Source organism: Calypte anna, chromosome 3 (assembly GCF_003957555.1).
Source record: "Calypte anna isolate BGI_N300 chromosome 3, bCalAnn1_v1.p, whole genome shotgun sequence".
NCBI lineage: Eukaryota > Metazoa > Chordata > Aves > Apodiformes > Trochilidae > Calypte > Calypte anna.
The window spans coordinates 27,537,713-27,558,048 of NC_044246.1; the positions used below are offsets into that span (position 1 = coordinate 27,537,713).

The 20,336-nt window shown below is 39.6% G+C and overlaps 1 protein-coding gene across 4 annotated transcripts in view; it reads right to left on the reverse strand.

Moving 5' to 3' along the window:
- The window catches only part of SYNJ2 (synaptojanin 2), a 74,255-nt gene that overhangs the window by 37,096 nt on the left and 16,823 nt on the right, over positions 1-20,336 (reverse strand). For 2 of the 4 annotated variants that reach the window (XM_030448036.1, XM_030448035.1), the window contains exons 3-7: positions 17,800-18,070; positions 15,200-15,425; positions 6,542-6,625; positions 4,626-4,687; positions 1,630-1,726 (exon numbers count right to left, since the gene is read on the reverse strand). In XM_030448036.1, the coding sequence (XP_030303896.1) occupies positions 1,630-1,726; positions 4,626-4,687; positions 6,542-6,625; positions 15,200-15,425; positions 17,800-18,070 (740 nt within the window). Of the gene's footprint in view, positions 1-1,629; positions 1,727-4,291; positions 4,443-4,625; positions 4,693-6,541; positions 6,626-15,199; positions 15,426-17,799; positions 18,071-20,336 lie in introns of those variants that run through there. The other 2 variants (XM_030448038.1, XM_030448037.1) reach the window with 2 other exon arrangements.

Consider the following 20,336-nt stretch of genomic DNA (forward strand, 5'->3'; position numbering starts at 1 on the left):
CACCGGGGAGGCTGTTAGTCATCCCCAGCTCTTTTCAAGGAGGAGGAAATTGTCACACAGAAAAACTACCAAAAATCTCAGGACATTCTTTGTCTTCAATACATTATTCCAACAGAGAGAGAATCAAATCAGGAACTATAACTACAATTTTAATTTTGCTTAGTTTCACACGGCAAACATTTGAACTCAGTGTGCCCAGGTGGCCAAGAAGGCCAATGGCATCCTGGCCTGTGTCAAAAACAGCGTCACCAGCAGGTCCAGGGAGGTGATTCTTCCCCTGTACTCAGCACTGGTTAGGCCACACCTCGAGTACTGTGTCCAGTTCTGGGCCCCTCAGTTTAAGAAGGATGTAGAGGTCCTGGAACAGGTCCAAAGGAGGGCAACCAGGCTGGTGAAGGGACTCGAGCACAGGCCCTATGAGGAGAGGCTGAGAGAGCTGGGGCTGTTCAGCCTGAAGAAGAGGAGGCTCAGGGGAGACCTCATTGCTGTCTACAACTACCTGAAAGGAGGCTGTAGCGAGGTGGGAACTGGACTCTTTTCACAGACGACCATCAACAAGACAAGAGGACACAGTCTTAAGTTGTGCCAGGGGAGGTTTAGGTTAGATATTAGAAAGAATTTCTTCACGGAGCGGGTGATCAGGCTATGGAATGGACTGCCCGGTGAGGTGGTAGATTCTCCGTCCCTGGAGACATTTAAAAAGAGACTGGATGTGGCACTCAGTGCCATGGTCTAGCAACTGCTCCGGTGGGTCAAGGGTTGGACTTGATGATCTCTGAGGTCCCTTCCAACCCGGCTAATTCTATGATTCTATGATTCTATGATTCTTCACCAATGATCGATACCTAACAATTACTACAGGTTATGTGTTCTGAAACCATTCTTTGTATGATTCTTAGGAAGGTATGCTCCAGATTTCTAAGCAACAGGCACTTAGGAGGCAGACTCTCATCAGCCTCCAGCCAATCCCACCCAGTGCCAATCTGCAGCTTCAAGTTTTAAAAATCTGTCCATGAGAATAACACACTAGAACTCAGTGAAGCTTTAATTCTACACTGCCTGATGTCCTGAAAGCACAACCCAGATGTTTTCAGTTATTAGTTGTGCCTAGGGACATTTAGGGGCCAGAAAAACTTCAAAGTCTTCAGACACCAGACTGTCATCTGATGCTCAGGTAGCCAGTTCCCATCACAATCAGTGTAAGATAGCTATTTCCCATTACAATCAGAGCAAGACTGCTTGCTTATGCTCAGTGAGCCAGGGCCAGGCACTACTCCCCAAGCTGTTCTGGCAATCCCATGAGGCAGCTGACAGCATAGGTGACTACATACTATGACAAAGATAACCATGATTAATTTTTGCAAATGTGAACCACTCTTAAAATAATTCGAGGGTTGGTTTGTTTTTTTTCTTAAATACACTTTAAAGAGAACGTGTGTAAAATGTGTGAAGAAGCAAGCAGGAAGGCAGAGCTGGAAATTAAGTCATCCTCGCAGTACATAACATCTAGTAAAGAAATAACATCATTTCTTTAGGCATACTGGGCCGGAAAGGAAACAGAAGAACATGGAGGCTCAGGGAAAATCAGCAATTAAAAAAATAATAATTTTAAAAAATCATTGCTTTTACCTTAAAAGCTTTGTTGAGCACCTCCTCCCCTCCTTTGTTTCCCAACAGGTTAACGATCACTTGCTTTCCATACTGTTCCTTCAGAAGCATCATATGCCTACAGCAAAAGCAATGGTAATAGGTGTTAAACAAAACTATGTTATTCTGCCTACTACCTTTTTCAGAATGAAGAAGGAGAGATCACTGTTTGCTCTATCCATCACAAAGTCTCAGCCACATCAGGTATCTTCCTCCGTTTCTTTGCAATCAATTATTACAGTATAGATGGTGAAAGTATGCAATAAATGGACACAGTATTTTGTACTGAACTTTAAAAAGAAGCATCTTAAGAAACAGGCCCCAGATCTTTCATATCAGTGTTAGCTTTGATACTGCCTTTTGTATGGTCCCACCTCCTCCTGTCAGTCTGGGAACTACACAGGAAAGACAACATGATAGGAAAACATACTGCACTTCAGCAGGAATTGCCCAGCCTCTTGCAGGGCTGAGCTTACAAAGAGTCAGCAGCAATGGGGCTTTGGACTCCAGTGCCAAGGCCACAGAGGAACAAGCACACATTATAGGTGGCAGGGTTTAAACATCTCTAAGATACTGCTGCAGCAAGACATTCACTCTCAACTTCCTTAAATTAAGCAGGAATGTAAGTAATCATAAAAACTGCCATGTTGAATCAGACTAAAGGTCCTTTTAGCCAAATGGCCTAGCCCAAACTCCTCAAGAAAAACACAAAATAGGACAAGTATGAAGTGGGTTGTTGGGGGTTTTTTGCATATATCACCAATCTCTCAAAGCCTGACATTTAGGGACTCTCAGGTCATGAGTTTTTAACCAGATTTAGCAGTGGCACTTATAATCCCCTCAGTACATTTCTTTCAAGTTGGTATGCATGTGCTGCAGAAGCTGTGCTGCCTCATCAAGAAACAATTAGATTTTAAAGCCATCTTCCATCACATACTAACAACACTATAGTAGTCTTAAGAGGAAGATGGATGGAGATAGATAATAAAATAAAATAAACACACTCACAAATGGAAAGCTATTACATGCTGCAAAGTGACATGCAATGGCAAAGTGCTAGAAAAAAGCAAGCAAACATCTTTTGGCATGCACCTTTAAATACTATAACCAGAAATAAGCTACACAGAAGCTGTGTAGCAGCACAGAAGGGGAGAAAAGAAAGGAAAAGTTACAAGCAAGATCTTCAAGAAATATGACTGAATAGATTTTCTGGTGCTATTTATGGTTCTGATTCTGCAACTAGTTCTCTGTCATTTAAAATTTAAATTTAAATTAAATTCTCTCTCTCAAATCTCCCCATCAGCATCAAGAACCTACTTCTCCCAACTCTCCCCATCAGCATCAAGAACCTACTTCTCCACCAGTGTTTCTGCCTTCCAAAGAAGGAAAGAAACTGCTGAAGCTCAGATCACCTGCTTGAGTACTGTAAGCAGAGCCACCCGAGAATTTCTCAAGGAGACAGGATGAAAAAGATCCACTAACAAGATCACCATTCACTTCTCACTGTGCCTTCTCAAGATATCAACCTATCAGCTTGGAAAATATAACAAGCTACATCCACTCTAACACTCTTAGAAAAGCTGCAGCAGGTTGTTAAATTTCACTGTGTTTCTTCCATATAAACAGTCCCTAAATCCTTGCCCATTTTTAAAGGACTGTCTTTTGCAGACCTGTAAACAGAGACATCCCCAACTTCATCCAACCTGTGTAGAGGAGGAAGAAGGAATAGTGCAAGTTCCTCATGTTCATGTTTCTCACAGGAAAGTTATTCACAAGCTGCATCAGGGTGAGAGAGGAAAGATTCTCTGAGCTAAATGGCATTATGAAGTTATAAGTTCTCTGATTTCTTAGGCAGTACAGGAGGATGCTGAACAAGTTACTGTTTTCCTCCGATATAAATTATATTTGCTGTGGAATGCAAACCTCTAAGATGGAACTTCAGGGACACTGACGGGGCAAGGTAGCATGGCATCAGGTGACCTCAAGACCATGAGTCTCAAAGTCATTTGAATTCAGCCTTAAAATGCTTAGAAAATACAACCAAATAGAAATTTAAAAAAAACAAATAAACCAAATAAATTCCTTCAGAGCAGGGACCGCTAGTGTGCACAGTCTTTTTAGATTCTAATGCCTGTTTGGGGTCTTGAGTACTGCAAAACTATTAAGAACCACTGATGCCATGTTTGCTAAAAGCTGCAGTAAATGAAATCAAAGAATTAAGATGCCTTACACAAAATTAACATAAACTCTGATTTGACAAAACCAAACCAAAACAGAAACTAATCACATGACCTGGCATTTTGACAATTTCCCACAGCCCAAATCCTTCATGTCCATTTCAGGCCATGTTCCCACTGATGTCCATGGAAGTTTGCCCTTAAAGGTTAGCAATTAACAGTCAGATATTCAAAGGACTCAAGCTAATGTATGGTTTTTTGGGTTTTTTTACAGTTTACAGCACACAAGCAGAGTATTAATGTTTTTAAAAGTATTATAAGCCAGTCTTTGGGTAAAGCAGAATAGCATCAGCATCACGGTACCATACAACACTGACCATAGAATAACACACTGTTATTTCTGTATAGCAGTAAAACACTGAGAAAAACACACCCAGATTGCAAAGCAGTATTTACTTTTTAGTTACCTGAGTTACAGTGGTGAAGAACACATGTTCAGTGTATCTTAAATGTATATTCACATTTGTTGGCTCACAAAGGGCTACACAGACCTTCTTTTTGCATACCACTCAGTATTTCTTAGCTTTTACAGAAACAAACCAGGAGACCAAATTAATTCTAGTATCATTGAAAACAGAACGGGAAATGCACAAAAATAAGTGAATAAAGTAAACCTTCTTCATAATCTGCAACACTTGGGGGGGTTGACTACATCATCTGAGAGACTAGGAAGGCATAAAGTTGTAGAATCTTGGTAAATACCAAGCTGTTGTGTTACTGCTGAAGTAGAATGAAGCTTACCTGTCAAAGGCAGGAGCATTAGCTTCAAGACCTCTGTTAAGCCTTAAATGATGAGAACCCACCTAAATTAAAATATTGGAAAGAGAAGAAAGAGAGAAATAGCTTCTTAAATCGCTAGAGTATTAAATCACTAAATGCCTCCCTTCTTCCCTCAGAGAAAAGGATCTCTTAACAGCACCAGACACTTCTCACAGACTCCACACCCACACACATAATATCCTTAATACAAAAGCCATGGGTTTTATTAGACAACAACATTTACAATTACAACTGAAAACACAATTATCATTAAGGAAAGGGATACCTACACATCTTTCCATGGCCACACAAATCACATCCCTTTGCCAGCTTCCTCTGGCAAATATCCCACACTGCCTCACGTAAGTATGCTGTGTGCCCAACATTCTTCCTGCCCTTCCCTTGGCAGGAAAGGCTGCAGTTTTGCCAGTGCCATGGGTTGTGTGTCCAAAGTCCTGTCATCTTTCATTTTTTATAGAAACTAAAAAGCATCAGAATATTCCTTTAAAAATATGAAGGATGAAATCCTGTTCCATCAACCTAACAGGACTTTTAATATGGATGTTAACAACAGTAGCTTCAAGCTCCTCTTGAATGCTATCTTCTGTTACTACAGTAGGCAGAGTATCCAAAAACTACACTGCTCATTATTTGTAGGACTGTGTGTTGTTTCCTGTACTTCATCATCTTCCTTTGTTTTTCATGAAGCTGGTTTATGCAGCTGTTTCTAACACCAGCACCAGCAGACTCACATGCAAGGAATAAGAGTTATGGGTATTCACCAGTGAAAATAAAAGCTAAGCAACCTCATTCAGATTAGTCACAAAAGAAGACTGTGTCCCTACTAAAAAGTTGAAAATTCTGTTTAACTACAGTTGATACCTACTATCAAAAACACTTTGGTAAAAGCTCTATGGCTTCATAACATACAGAACTACAGTGCTGGATACAGCTACACCATGGGCAGAATGTGCACACAACCATGTAAGCAGACTTGCTTTATTAAAGAAGTACATATTGCATTGGATGGTGCTAGCAGAAGGAACATAAATCCTTTAGATCTTCCTAAAGGATTGCTCAGAAGATAGTCATTATGCATGGTACCTAGGTATTAGATTTAACCACTAAAAAGTATCAAATAACCCTTGAAATATCTTAAAAAATAGATTTCATTATTTATTTTCTCTACTAACTTTATTTTTTCTACTAACTTCTCTACTAAGTGCATGCTCATTCCAGTTGCTTATCCCTCTGCTAAGAGAATTCAAAGAGTGCTAGGAGGATTCCTTTTGAGGCTGCAACCGTATATAAATCGTAAGTCACAGACCATATGTAGCCCATCGGGCCTGATGCAATAATCTCCTAATGAAATCTTACACCTCTGCCTTGCAGAAGATCTTATTAGATCATCATCATCTTTTTGACTGAAATCCACCAAGCACACTACCCAAACATTATACTTTGCTTCAAGGTAATGTGCTCTTACAGAGCTCCTGGTATCCCTAGATACTCCAGTTTTATTGTGGAGGTCGGTATCACCAAGACAACTGGGCATTTCAGAAGTAAAGGTTATTCCAAATTAAAATAGAAATGTTATAAAGATATAGCTGTAAGCTTCAGATAAGGACATTAGGACATTAGCCCCTTACTAATAGTTCCTTATAGAGATACACAGACACATGAAAATGTTAAGTTTAAGTATATCCATTTTCCTGGTTTAGTTCTCTTTATCTAAACACACAAAATTCCCTGCAAGGTAAGCCTAAAATGAAAGGGCTTGGCATTTTCATGAATTGAGCTTTACAGCTTATTTTAAAAACCAATTAAATTTTATGAAACTTCTAAATTGCAAGCAGCAAGAGAGATTGGTAAGATAGACTCTTTGATTACTTGTTTACCTGAAGCCCCGTTTGCTCCCAAAACAGTGGAACAGAACCTCTGAGCTGCACAAAGGAAGAGACGTCATCATCCAAGTAAATCGTCTGCAAAAATAAAATAAAGGGAGAGAGTTCTGCAGTTAGATGTATCAGTCTGTGACCCCTTCATCAGGCAACAGTTTAAGTCACTGAACTCAAAGGGTAAAAAAAGTAAACCACGTATCTCACTGTATCCACTTACTGCTCTGCCACTTTCCATATTCTCACAGGCAGTGGAACAAAGCACAAAGTATTTGCTTTCATGCCATCACAGTAGATTCAATTCACTACTCACCAGAAATAACAGAAAACTTAAAATAACACTGCTGGGAAGAAGGAAGGAAGCTTTCATCCACAAAGAAGATTCATTTGATCTCCTGGTGGAAACATTTAGGAAGACCAGCCATATACTCTCCGTCTGTCTCTCTCAGAAACTGTGCAAAATGTCATGGCTCCTTGTGACCGATGATGGGTAATGTCAGGTGTGGGATAAGCTTCTCTCCTGCTTTATTTACTATTTCTCATTTCACAGCATGTTGTGCCTTGTCAGAGCGTCCAAATAAATCTCAGTGAAACCAGCAACTTCACCACTCCCATTCTGAGATACAGTGAACAGCATGTGATCTACTGTCTACCAGAAGACTTACAGTGAGAGGCTCAAATTTTCCCATTATCTTCCCTAGCCAGACCTCAAACTTTCTCTCAGTATGTATTCTTATAATCCCAACTAACAAGCTGATTTTGAGTCAAACCTATGTAAAGTAAAAAGACTGATTTCCCCCTTTGCTTTTCCCTTCCACCAACCCCCAAGCAAAGCATTAGATTATATGTTAACTTAGCACAAAGGGTGCTACTATCTTCAGATTCAGTATGACCACAGAGCAACTGTGCAAAGCCTGGCTCACTCCCCTGGCCTATACTTAGCAGTGGAATCCTGGCTGTTTTCCACAGGGGATACATGATACACATGATACACATCTCTGTTATCTCATGCATGACAATGAGCCTTCTGCGGCCCTGAAGAGGCATGGTATCCAGGTCATTCAGGTAGCTACTTCTCTAATTCAATCATATCATTTAGCACAACTGCTGCCAGCTGGCTATTAGTTCCCAGAATAGAAAAGAACATGAAAATGGGTTACTCTACAGCTTTAACATGGTTTGTGCTTCTGGACTTGCCACAGGACATGCTGGTGAGGTGGTTCAGTGAAATGCCTCCATTTAAATTGACCTCTTATCTTTATAATCAGTACCACTGCACAATTTTTAGTGTTACAAGTGTGAAAAGAAGTATAGCTACACCAGGGACGTGGGTATTTAAATATTGTGTCACCAGTTTTACCTGCTCTTTACAATCTTTGCAGAGCGCTTAGAACTAGCCCGACTATAGTAAGATGAAATATTTAAGTAGCTTTATCAAGGACACAGTGTCAGTGTTAGAATGATAGCCAGCCCCAGGTACAGTGCAAAACCTTATGTTTCCATGTTTTAGCCTCACACTAATGAAGTAAGAACCCTTCTCTGTTGCACCACACCCTAGCACAAACCTCTGCACAAGGGGGTGTTGCTCAGAGAAGCTTTCTTGTGAGGCCTGCCTCATAGTTGGAAAAACATGATTTTAAAACATGCTCTCCCAATGAAGTTTTCTAAACACAGCAGGTACCTTAGTGCAGGAGAGAATCACCATGGCAACACACCGGTGAACCTTTTCTTTGCACTTCTGTATTCAAAAGAGTTGGTCCTGCAGATGGATTACAGGGGGAGTGAACGGGCCCACCTACTTCCTCTTTATCACATCCTCCTGGAGACGGGTCGCACCAGGATGAGTCAGTGACTTTTAAACACTGAATCATCTTTCCACTTCCAGTCGTGAACCCAGAGGAGCTAATGTGAGGGTCCAGCAAATCTGTGTAGCTCCACTGACAGCCCCAGCATTCTCCTGATTCATACTAAATGAAGATCAGGTTCTGAATCTATGCAAAAAAGAGTCATGCCTGGCTCACTCCAATCATCACCTTAGCGATGCGTGAGTTGAAAATAAATATCTAACGATGACAAATACAGACAAAGCTTTATAAGAAATACAATTTGGTCACTCAGACAGCTTGCTACAGAGAATTGGTTTTCTTCAGAATCTTCTGGAACATTCTGTTTCTATAACTAACTGAAAAATCAAGAGCTCAGGTATCTCTTTGCCCAGCTCTTTTTCAAGTCCCAGCTGCAAATTCTCTAGACTCACTGATTAAAAGGTAATAATGATAACAATAGTTGCAGTTTAACATTTTCCTGAGCTATCCTTTACCTTGAAAGTATTTAATCTGTTACAGACTATGAATATATAACCTGCCTTCTTTATGCCACATACAGAAGAAAAATACTGACCAATGTTTCTGTCTATCTGCATAAGTCAAGGCTCATATTTCCACTTATTAGTTAGTCAATATCCTAAGGTTTAAGAGAAATTTGTTACTACTGTCACTCACATTTTCTGTTCACTGTTTTTCACCCATTTCCTTTTCTCACTCTTCTGGTCTATTATACTGTCCATTTGGAGAACTGAAGAAGAACAGCAAAAAATTCAAACTCCTTGGGGATCATTCCTGTGATTAAATAGGATGCCCGCATCCTGATGCTATGGGATGGGCACTCCTCTGTCATGGTAAGATCTAACACAGAACCCCCCTATGCTGATGGGGCATTTTAAAGAAACTGACATCTTTATGTGCATTGACATATGGCTTTTTGTAGCTGTCACTCTTTTCTAAACAAATTGTAACCATTTCATTAAGCATTACAGCTGTGCAAATCTTCCCTGAACTTCCACAACACCCACTATTCCTCATTCATATCACTCCAGGGAACTTGACCCCCGATATTGACATTGCCTTCTACTATGTGTGCCCCTTGATCTTACAATAATAGTGGCAACTGCCTTCCTACCAGCAGATTTGGTAAGCGAGCAGGTCAAAAGACTGAGACTAAGAAGACTCTGAAGTTCACAAATGGACATAATCTCAACACCCATATACACTATATGAAAACTCATTTGTTAAAATCTTAAATAAGCACTGATAATACATCCAGGTTAAAACTGAGCTCTTAAATAAAGTATTCCAATTTCACTGCTTATGTAATTCCACCATTTATGCATGTGTAAGTCTAGAAACCTCTTTTCTCATATTCTTCCAAGCTCTGATCGTTTTTTGTTCACAGTGTTGTGTTTTCTACAAGTGCACATCTGTCCAACTTGTTCGTCATTCTAGTTTTGACTTCATTAACTCTGTCCTCTAGCAGATCCATTTCTCTTAGTCTAAGGTGCTACACAAAAGATGAGCAGTTCTCTAAGAAAAAAATCTTTAAGAAAAATAAACTGTTCATTATTTCCATAATTTTCCTGTCCTCTTTTTTCCTTAAGTCATGGATAAGAATTACATCCAAGAAGATCACACTGTCTTTTCTCTACAAGTTCAAGAACAATCACCAACATTTTGGACAACACTTTGCCATTAGGACTGATACACAGTGCTATATTTCTGTCTTTAGGCTTCACAGAACTATGGTGGAGTCCTATTTTTTGCCTTAGATCCAAAATGACTGCCAGGTGTTGCCTACTTGTCCCAGGGAGAATGTTCATTCCTATAAAATCCTCAAAGCACTTGAGGACTACTTCATTAATCTCAAAGGGTCTGGCCCATAGAACAATCTGATCCAGTAAACTGGATGGATTTTCAAACATATTTCCTGCAGTTTCCCATCAGACAACATAGTAGCAACTGGATTGTTAAGCTATGTGGAGGACATTGATAATTGTCTGTTCTCTGACCTCTGGTGTTAGAATTCAGAATGTTTTCCTTTCAGCTCCTCTTTTAGACTCTTTTTGTGGTCTCTTTCTCCGACTACAGGATCAAGGGTGACAGCACTGAAAGTCTAAGAGGCTGTTTCCCAACTTTTCTCCTCTGTTGCACAGGGCCACACCTTGCCTCTGTGATCCAAGGATCTTTCCTGGTAACACAAGCTTCATGCACAGGTACTGCTAGTACTCTCCTGATCAAGAAGCAAACTGATGAAGTATTGCTTCTGAGCAAGCAGCAAACATCCATGTCCTGGTGTTCTAATCCCAGTATGCTGCATCCATTCATCACCTAGTACAATTGATTCATTAGTCTCCATCACTCAGCTTCCTTAGAAGGAAATAATTTTCCAGTCACAACTTCAAAGGGCAAAACATTTTACAGATTCAAACAGAAACACAGTCTATGATGAAATAATACTCACGTGGCTTGTTCTGGGATTCCCAACTCTGCCACACAACCCACAAAGAGCATTGATAACAAACAGATGGCCTGAACATACCTCTCCATAAGTCCCTTTAGCTCAGACCATGGAATCCAAGGACATACTTGCCTCTTTGCCCTGCCTGGGGACATACTGAAACTTGATCCAGAAAATAACTACATTATTGCATCCATTCCTCTCCTGGAGAGCCATCCAACATGGTCTAGGAGTTATTGTGAAATAGGGATCATTTGTCTTAATCCATGCCTGACATTTTTTTCTTAACTGGAAGAAAGGGAAGGTTAATCCAAATTCATGGCATTTCATTTTAATGCCTTGTCAAGGTTTCAATTTTCTTTATTGAACAGTTCCATGAAGGGGAAAACAACTGAAAACATTCATTTATCTTTGGTAAACTAGAGTTTTTACCTGTAAGTTTAGCCTCCTCTTTGGACGAGGAGCAGAAACATAAACAGTGACAGGCACACAAACTAAATGAAGACAGCATGTTTGTTTCTCTAAACTATCAGCAGAAAAGAATTAAAAGAATGCAATACAGTCTCAACTAAGAGACTACTAGGGGAGGAAGAAAGGGTGAAGGGAAACATTTAACTATCAGTGGGAAACAGACTGATTTAAAAAACTCCTTGACGATCAACTGCAACACTGGAAGTAGAAAGGACTACCATCCCATTACAAAATGCTGGCAGTAAATCTGGAAGTATAGAATTATTATAGTATAGTATAGTATTAGAAGAATTCAAAAAAAGCCCTCTTTTCAAATTCTATTTTTCCTGAAGTGTTTCCTACCATTTTTTCTTTCTTCTTTCTTTGTAAAGATGCAAGGCATATGATCAAATATCTGAAAGATCTACTAGTAACTTTTTGAAAAGCAAAACTGAAGTGAATATTTGACTTTTCTCCCCTTCTTCTCAAACACTGTGAGTCACAGCAGTTAAGTGAGCCCACAAAAAATGACTCAATGCAGAGCTAAAATGCCACAAGGCTAACTCAGTGGGAGGCAAAAGCATACCATCTATGCATAAAAGAGCTGCCTGGAGATAAGATTAATTGTTTCTCCCTCTTCTAAAAACAGAAAACCGTTAGAAGTCATTCCTACAAAGAGGGAAAAAGTCCTGGCTTTTCAGAATCCTAGGGTGCTATCCATGAAAGCACACAGCCAGCATGCTGTTACACTAGGCAGGCTTCAGCAAATGGAAGCAAAATCTTATTCAGCCAAGATATTACCTCACAGGCGATTAGTCAGTGCTCTGCTATGAGAGCAGGAGAGAGTTTATTCTAGGACTCTTCCCTCCTAATGGTAAAGGGATGCCAGCTTGAACTGGATCTCAGGCATCCCAGTGGTTAGCCCAACTCTGCTTCCTCAAAACACTCAGCTTGGTAAAACTAATGTTTATCACCATTAGCAACAGCAACCGTCTTTTCTTTAAAAACAAAAACCAAACAAAACCACACAATCAGTTAAAACTGCAAACCCTTGCTGTAATTTTCAACCTACTCAAGCCTTTTACCCTATAACCATTTCACTCTTGAGCTTTTGCTTACCCAATTGCAAAACATTCAAAAGCCTTCAGTTGTCCCACTTCATAGCAGCGCCTGGCTGAATTGGAACAAAGCACAGCAGTTCTTGTGAAGAGCCCGACCCAGACCCAAGCAAGGGAAGCACCAGAAAACAAGTATTGTTTTGCCACACACCAGGAGCCAACCCTCAGGTTTTCTGCTGGGATGCAAGGCCATCTCATTTTTCATGCTAATAATTTGCCACATAATGTCCTCCAGGAATATAAATAAATCTAGTTACTTCTGACCCAAGTAGTAAGCAGCACAGCAGAAGTATTTCTCATAATTAGACAACTGCTAAGTGCACATTCATTCATCTGAAAGAAAGCTGACAACCCTTTCTAACATTTTCTTTGCATTTCAGCAAGAGAACATTCCTCAAGTCTTGAGTAACTTACATTGCACGAACGCTCATGAGAAGAACTCTATACAATACATGGTACTAAATTATGGGATATGTCCCTTCTTCTGTTTCCAAGTTCCAGAGGGAAATTCCCCTTTTCATTGAGCAGACCTATCTGAACCTTCCAATGCACTGACAGACTTTTTAGAAAGGTGTAGATGCTGCAGGACTCGATTTGTGGTTGCTTTAGTGCAGAAGCACAAAAGGGAATTATTAGCAGATAATTCAGAGGCCGACATTAGACCCAAGCACTGCAGGGGAAGAGTTTAACATCCAACAAGCAGAATTTGTGGAAGCCTAAATACTAAGTAGAAAACTGCCAGGCAAGCCTACTGTAAATGCAAACCAGGAAAAGGATATGAGCATAAATCCATCCACATTCCCAATGAGAATTCTGTCCACTGGGCAGAAAGATGGTATGCATGCTTTAAGGACATCTTGAGGATGAATCCTCACCTGCAGACAGGAATATCAGTCTACAACTCCTCCTGATGTTCTAGTGAGCAACACAGCACTGCCAAGTCTAAGGCAGCTCTACATGTGTCCTTGGTGAAGAGTTTAAAGCTTCACCATCAAGGTCACAGCCTAGAGGAAATTTTGGAAGTACCCAGACATTGCTGAATTTCGGACAAACAGGTGCCTGAAGGCATTCCTATCTCTTGCAGTGGGGTAAAAAAAAGGACAGCACTGAGTGTGAGCCACTACATTCACACTACACCTTGAGGTGATAAAGTATGAGCACTTTTGAGGGGGGGGTGCCATCCACAGCAGTCAGATGCAGTTCTATAGTAACAGCTATAACTTCTAGAACAAATAATGACACATCTAGCTCAAGTATCTCTATGCTACACTCATTATCTCATATGGAGATGTCTCAGCAGCCTCCCTCTAATGAGCATCACATAAGCAATTTACTGTCATTGTATGCACACATACATATGCACATAGACACATACAAAAAAAAAAAAAAATCTATGCTACACATGCCATTTTGTAGATCTACCCAGAAGACACAGAAGAGAGTCAAATTGTGTAGAGCAGATCCTTGTCCTTTGTTGATAACTACTACCAGCCATTTATCTATTCTTCTTACAGAGACATCAATTTCTGTATGATCCCCCTGACTGCTAGTAACTACTACTTCTATTCAAAAACTAAAAGGTCATTATTATACCTGAATAAGAAACCACTTATTTCAGCTAGCACAAAAGGTTTCAGATTCTTCAGGGTCCACTGCTTTTTGTTCACTTTCATGGTAGTAAGCTAAACTATGTGTCATAAAACCAACTTAGTCTGTTACTTTGTTTGGTTGCACCAATCAAAGGAGGCTACTGAATGTTTTTCACCCATATATTTTGTCTCAGCATCAGCTGGAAATAAAGTTTTTACCATGTATGTATAATATCTGTATCCTAATACCTCTCACTGGAGAGAATCCTCCACAAAACCAAGGGGGATACAAAGCAAAGTCTCTCCCAAAATGAGTTGCACTGGAATTTCCCTGACTCTGAGAATATGGTGGGTTTTTCCTGTTCTCTTTACTAGCTAATGATGATCTCACTGACAGCGAAAACAGCTCCTTTGCTGGGCAGCTTCTGCTTAACTAAAATAATATATTTGAGTTCTTTTTCACCATAGCACAGCCACACTACCAAGTAAATGAATAAACAAATATCACCCCAGTATACCTAGCTATATTCTTCTACATCAATGAAACACAGTTATGCCATTGCAAGGGACTTTCCATGGCTAGCCCAGCAAACCTGATGGTACGGACTAACAGAGACACTTGAATGAAAGAGAAATAAAGTGCAGAATCCACTACATTATATTTGGACTAGTTCTTCTCCAGTATTCTATAGCATGGGAAGCATGATAAATCTCAGAAAAAATGCACTTGAAAAATATATGCAGAATGTATAGAAATGTTACATTTATTCTGGAACAGATTTGAAAACTTTTTTTTGTTTGGGCCTGATTACTGATAACCGTGTGGAAGTTTCATGCAGTTAAGAAACTTATGGTTGCACATCTTGATTTCACATAAATTAACACACAGCGCTCTCTGAATAGTTTAAAAAATCATGTATATATTCCACTACAATATCAAATGGCCAGACTTTCCTATTCAGGAAAAAAAATAAATCAAAAGGACTAGTGAAAATTTTGTGTATGGAAAAATGGGAAACACAGAAAAGAACAGATCACAAAGAAATGCTTACTGGGAAAAAGAACAAATAGATATTTCATGCAGTAAGATTTTAAATATTCCTGGAAAAAACACTTGCTGAACTCCTTTGATTCTCACTGGTAGTGTTGCCCGAGTTGAACTTGACTGAACTGGAGTGAACTATTCAAAGCTCCTGGATACATCTGCTTACCTGCTCTGTCTCAACGAAGTTAGACACATGTCCATCATCATTGACCCCTCGGATGTGGAAGCCAACACCAGCCCTCTCACAGCTGATGCGGGAGATGAGGCAGGCTTTGCCCTTCTGGTGGGAAGCATAAACAGTGCGAATGTCCACTATGCCACAGATCACTTTCAGCAACCAGTCAGAACAGTTCACCTGGTAGTGTTTGAAGGGCACATGCAATAGCTGGTTCCTGAAAGGTTCAACAACACACAGACTTGTTATTAAAAAAATAAGACAGGCAGGCATGGGTGCCACCCCACAGCAATCAAGGATTTAAGCAATTAATGTTTTGGGACTCCTTTTCTGTTGCACCTTTGCTTTATCCAGAACCAGGAAATATCAGGAAGAAATCCTTGTGAACTACTACAGTGAACAGAACGTGGCATATTTTAACAGCACAGCTATCACCCAAGGTGCTTGTATCTTGTACCTCTGGTCTTACAAATTCAGGTGCAAATGTCACCTCTTTCAGCTCCAAAAATATATATGTATTTAGGAATCTTTTCCAGAAATTACAGCGCTGTCAAGCAAACTACTTTTTTGAACAGTACAGCCTGGACTTTAGCATATACTGCAGTATAAAAGGACCTTTTAAAATCTTACAGGATTTTCAGGAAAATTTTTCCCAGCAGAAACTGGACCCATAACTCAATGGAGATATTACAAAAAGTACTACTAAAATTAAGAGGACTGTCTGTTTTAATCTTCTATTTATTTTAAGATCAACAATCCAAGAAGCCTACCACTGGTTAAAAGTGATGCCAGCCTCTTCTATTATGATGGTTTTGCTAACTTCATTTTTCAAAATGTGCCTTTAGTCGCAGATGAAAGCCGAGAAAATCCCTTTTATGATCATTTATTGCTCAGCAGCAGATCTGTACAGTAATTATTACATCTACCAAAACCCCTAAAGAATTGTTCTTCAAGAGTACTGCATTTCTCTGAAAAAGGTGCAAGCCATTTTTCTGGTTTTTAAGCTAAATATGTAACTGAAAAAGCAGCTCTAAAACAATTCTTGGCATCTCTTCCACCTCCTTCTCCTGGCTCTACTCACAGAGGAAGTCCTCACTCAGACAAATGCTAGTAGAATTTCTTGCTGCTGCAGCTCATTTAGCAGAGAGTTTCTGTTGTTTATAGCTAAGGTCATCTGACACTTTTCATCATGTAACAATTTATCCCATTATTTGTTTTTCTCAAGGAACTATTGTTTGGGCTAAAAGTTCCCATATCACATAATTGCCTCAAGATGAATTTTCTCTGGAACATTTTTTTGCTCTGTAAGTGATGTTGTTAACAGTCATCCCTCTTCCACAATATATAAGAGAACAGAACCTCTTCAAGGGCTACTCCTAGATTAGCCAGAAGCAGTGAGGAAAAGTTTGAATACTTATCTTCCAAGAAGAAAAGTTTCAAATGACAGTACAAATAAAAAGAGTTTCTTTATTAAGGAATACTGCCACCTTAGGAGTTGCACCACAGGAAAGGAGTTAATTTTTCCATGTGTCTGATTTAACAGGTTTGGTGAGATTTTTGAGAGAGATGCAGAAATAGCACAGTTGAAAGGAAGCTCTATATATGTCTCTTCCAAGTTAAACTTAAAACACTAGATCTTACCAGTCAAAATCACATAATATCCAGAAAGATTATTTATCCTGAATGACCTGTCCTTTCACGTTTATTTATCATCCATTATGAACTTTTTTGCTTACTTAATATTCACCTAGTTTGGACCACAACACTTTTCACATATTCTAGCAGTACATCCCATTTAACTTCGACAGGTTTTTTTCCAGCTACATCATATAACCCTTGCTTATTTCCAGTACAGCTAAGCTTCCTGTGTCACTATCCTTTTGTTTAAAATTTTAAAAATGAGAGTATAGAAATTCAAGCATTCTGCCAGATCTTATAAAGCAAAAAAACTGAATTACATCAACCGCAAACTCACCTAAGGAAGGCAAAGCCCAGCATTATGTGTTTTTCTTTATGCTCAACCAATACTTACCACAACAAGAAATGGTTTTTCTTTGCTTTATAAGCACAAGAAAGTAAGTACGGAGCAGTGCATCATAGGAGTTTCCTTCTGAGCAACATATATTTACACTGGTCTGTAAACATATCAGTATCAATATTTTCAACATAAACAGGCTTTAACAGATATTTCTGGGGTTATATTATGGGACTATATAATTATGGGATTTATGAACATTTCAAGTGCAGATTCCTATTAGATAACTTTTAAAGCAGACTATTATAAAGAACTGCAGAGGAAACCATTCATGATACGTAGAGACATGTTTCTGTAGTGTGATCAACACATCTTGTGTTTCTTTCTTCAAAATTGCATTTTAGTGTCAGATTACTTTTCATTAAACAGCAGCTACTTTGTTTGACCCAGGTTTAGTATGAATTCACAAAAGCCACATTCCCATGTGAAACAACATGACAATGAAATGAAAGGAGTTGCATTTGAAATGTATGTGTTCATTTCCCTCTGAGAATGTTTAACTACTAAGATATAGGTGGGCATAAGAGAAGACTTAGGTATAACATGCAGTACTGACCAGAAGAACGAGTTACCAGACTCATAGTGGTTATCACCCTGCTTCTGAGCTCGCACAGTCAGGTCAAAGTTTGAGCCTGAATTAGGCCAGGAGAAATAGAACATCCCAGTGTTCAGTATTTTCTTCAAGGCAGTAACACGCTCCTCTTCCTTGGTTTCTTCCTGGAGAGGACAGAAATCTGTTGCAGTAATTTTGTAAACTTCAGCGTCCAGGATTTTTCCCACCGATGTACAGCCTGTCACCAGGACCAGAAAGTGCAGTCGAGTGTTACCTAGAGGGTGACAGACAGTTACAAAAGAATTACAGGTGGACATGGGCTATGCTATTTTTCACCAGTCTTGTCATGTGCAATTCTGAGAGAGCTCCAGCAGAGGCCAGTATCTTTGCTTCAAAAGAAAAAAAAAAATGAGCTGCACACAGGCTACATTTGTTCATATTTCTGAAATAATTTCAATTGCAGGTGAGTGCAGTTGCATAATATTCCACAATACTTAAAAATTCTTGTCCTTTGGTGCATTAGAGTGTGTTTTTCCTAACTTAATTTATAAAGTGCAATGAGTTTGCTGTTAGGATAGGGAACATAAGAGTTTTCATTGGATTTGATTGAAGGGAAACATAAAAGAAGAGTCATTTATGAGATAAAGTGTACTCCTCACTGTGGATTTTTCAACTGATTTCTGAACTTTAAAGATACGAAGCGTTCAGATTTCCTGCTGTCTTCAGCTGAAGCTGTCTGTATTCAGCCACTTAGAAAGTTTCTCTATTAGCAGTTCTTCAGATTTTGCTTTCCGTGTCACAAAAGAGTACATGAACATGATTAGAGGACAACCTCAGTTATCAGTGAAAGAATGCCACCTCTCACGGCTGTGAAGAGAAGTGTGAAATCATGAAGCAGCTCAACTTCAGGGCCCCAAACCTAAAAGATAAATTTTGAAGCTTGAGAACACCACTGCAATCAGACCTCTTTTACGCAGCAGGATTTCAGCCTCTGCTCCTTCTCTCTGAAATTATAAAGTAATCAAGAAACAGTAGAATAACTGTTCTGAAAACACTGGTTTTTCTTGGAAGAAACTGTTGGATTCACTTAAGTTAGCCTCTAATGGAGACAATGTCATCCCATTCACCCTAGGTAGTAAGAAAAGGTGGAAACAGGCCAAGATTTCTTGCTCCATTGTAGCAGAAGCAACAGCTGACCTGCCAAGAGCGAGCTACTTAGCTAAGGGCACAGTGACCGTCTGAGACAGTAAGGCTTCAGACAGCAAAAAGGAACACTTTGTAGGATCCCTCTGTGACTCTCCACAGCAGCCCACCATCTGAAAATGCAGACTAACACTTGCACAACAAAACTGGTGCTTTTTTTTCTGAAACACCACTTCTAGATCACAGGCTGGCAACAGAAACTTGAGCTACGGGTGGTTTCCAGTGGGGCCAGAATATTTGCGTAGGCACGTGGGACTGGAATGGCTGAACAAGGTGGGAGATTAGATCTTATTTATTCTGTTCTGCTGACTCGAGTTCTGCACAAAGGCCAGTGTAGGTGGTATTTACTAAAAAGCTCTCTTCATCAGATTTCATTCTGTAACAAGGGTATGTTGTGTTCTTCTTGAGTGTTCTTGAGAAGTATGCCTCTGGTAGTAGTACATAGATGACACCACAGTGGAGCTTTAAAAACACATAAAACCTGACAGTATCTTCCTCCTTTGCATATAAGCTTGCATAAATATAAAGGATTAAGAGTAGGAGATACATGAGTTATCACTTTGGTAGTTCATACCTGAACAAACACTGCCTTGCAGCCTCCAGAAAGGGTAGAAGTGAGCTGTCTCTCAAGAAAGGTAAACTCTCTCAAGATAGGTGACTTTGGTGAAACTATACAAATCTGAATAGCTCAAAATAAAGCTCATTCATGGGAATTTGGAAGCAATGTTTAGAAACGCCATAAATATATGCTACTATCATCAGCTTCAGGGACAGAAAACCAAAAGTGACAGGCTTGGGAGAGCTGGCTGGCTGGGATGCTGAGACAATGAATACAAACACTTTCATTGCCTTCAGTGGCTTTAATTTTCCTTGAAGGTTCAGAAGAGATCTAATGAGAAATTCAACATTAAAACAGAAAAAAAAGAAGTAAAAAATTGATTAGGCTTGTTATCTGTGATTCTGTCCTTCAAGGAACTTGTAACCAGCAGAAAATAACTGGATCTAAATAAAGCAATTCTTTAGTTTACAAAGGTAATGAAGAGGAATAAAGCAAACTATAAATTGAAACTACAGTTTTGCTAGAAACTTGCTATCCATTAGCAGAGATTCCAGAGTTTTTTTACTATCTTCTCCTCTCAACCACATACCCCCAAAATGGAGACACATCTATGCAAGAGGAGGTCCAGCATCTTAATTCCTCCAAATGACAAGCTAATGAGCTCAAAAAACATAACCACAGCTAAGAAGCTACTGCATTGTCCCTGAAGCATCAGGATAACTTTCTGAAGCTGTAACACTGCCACTGTGCAGCAACTCCACGTGAGAGAGTTGGGGCC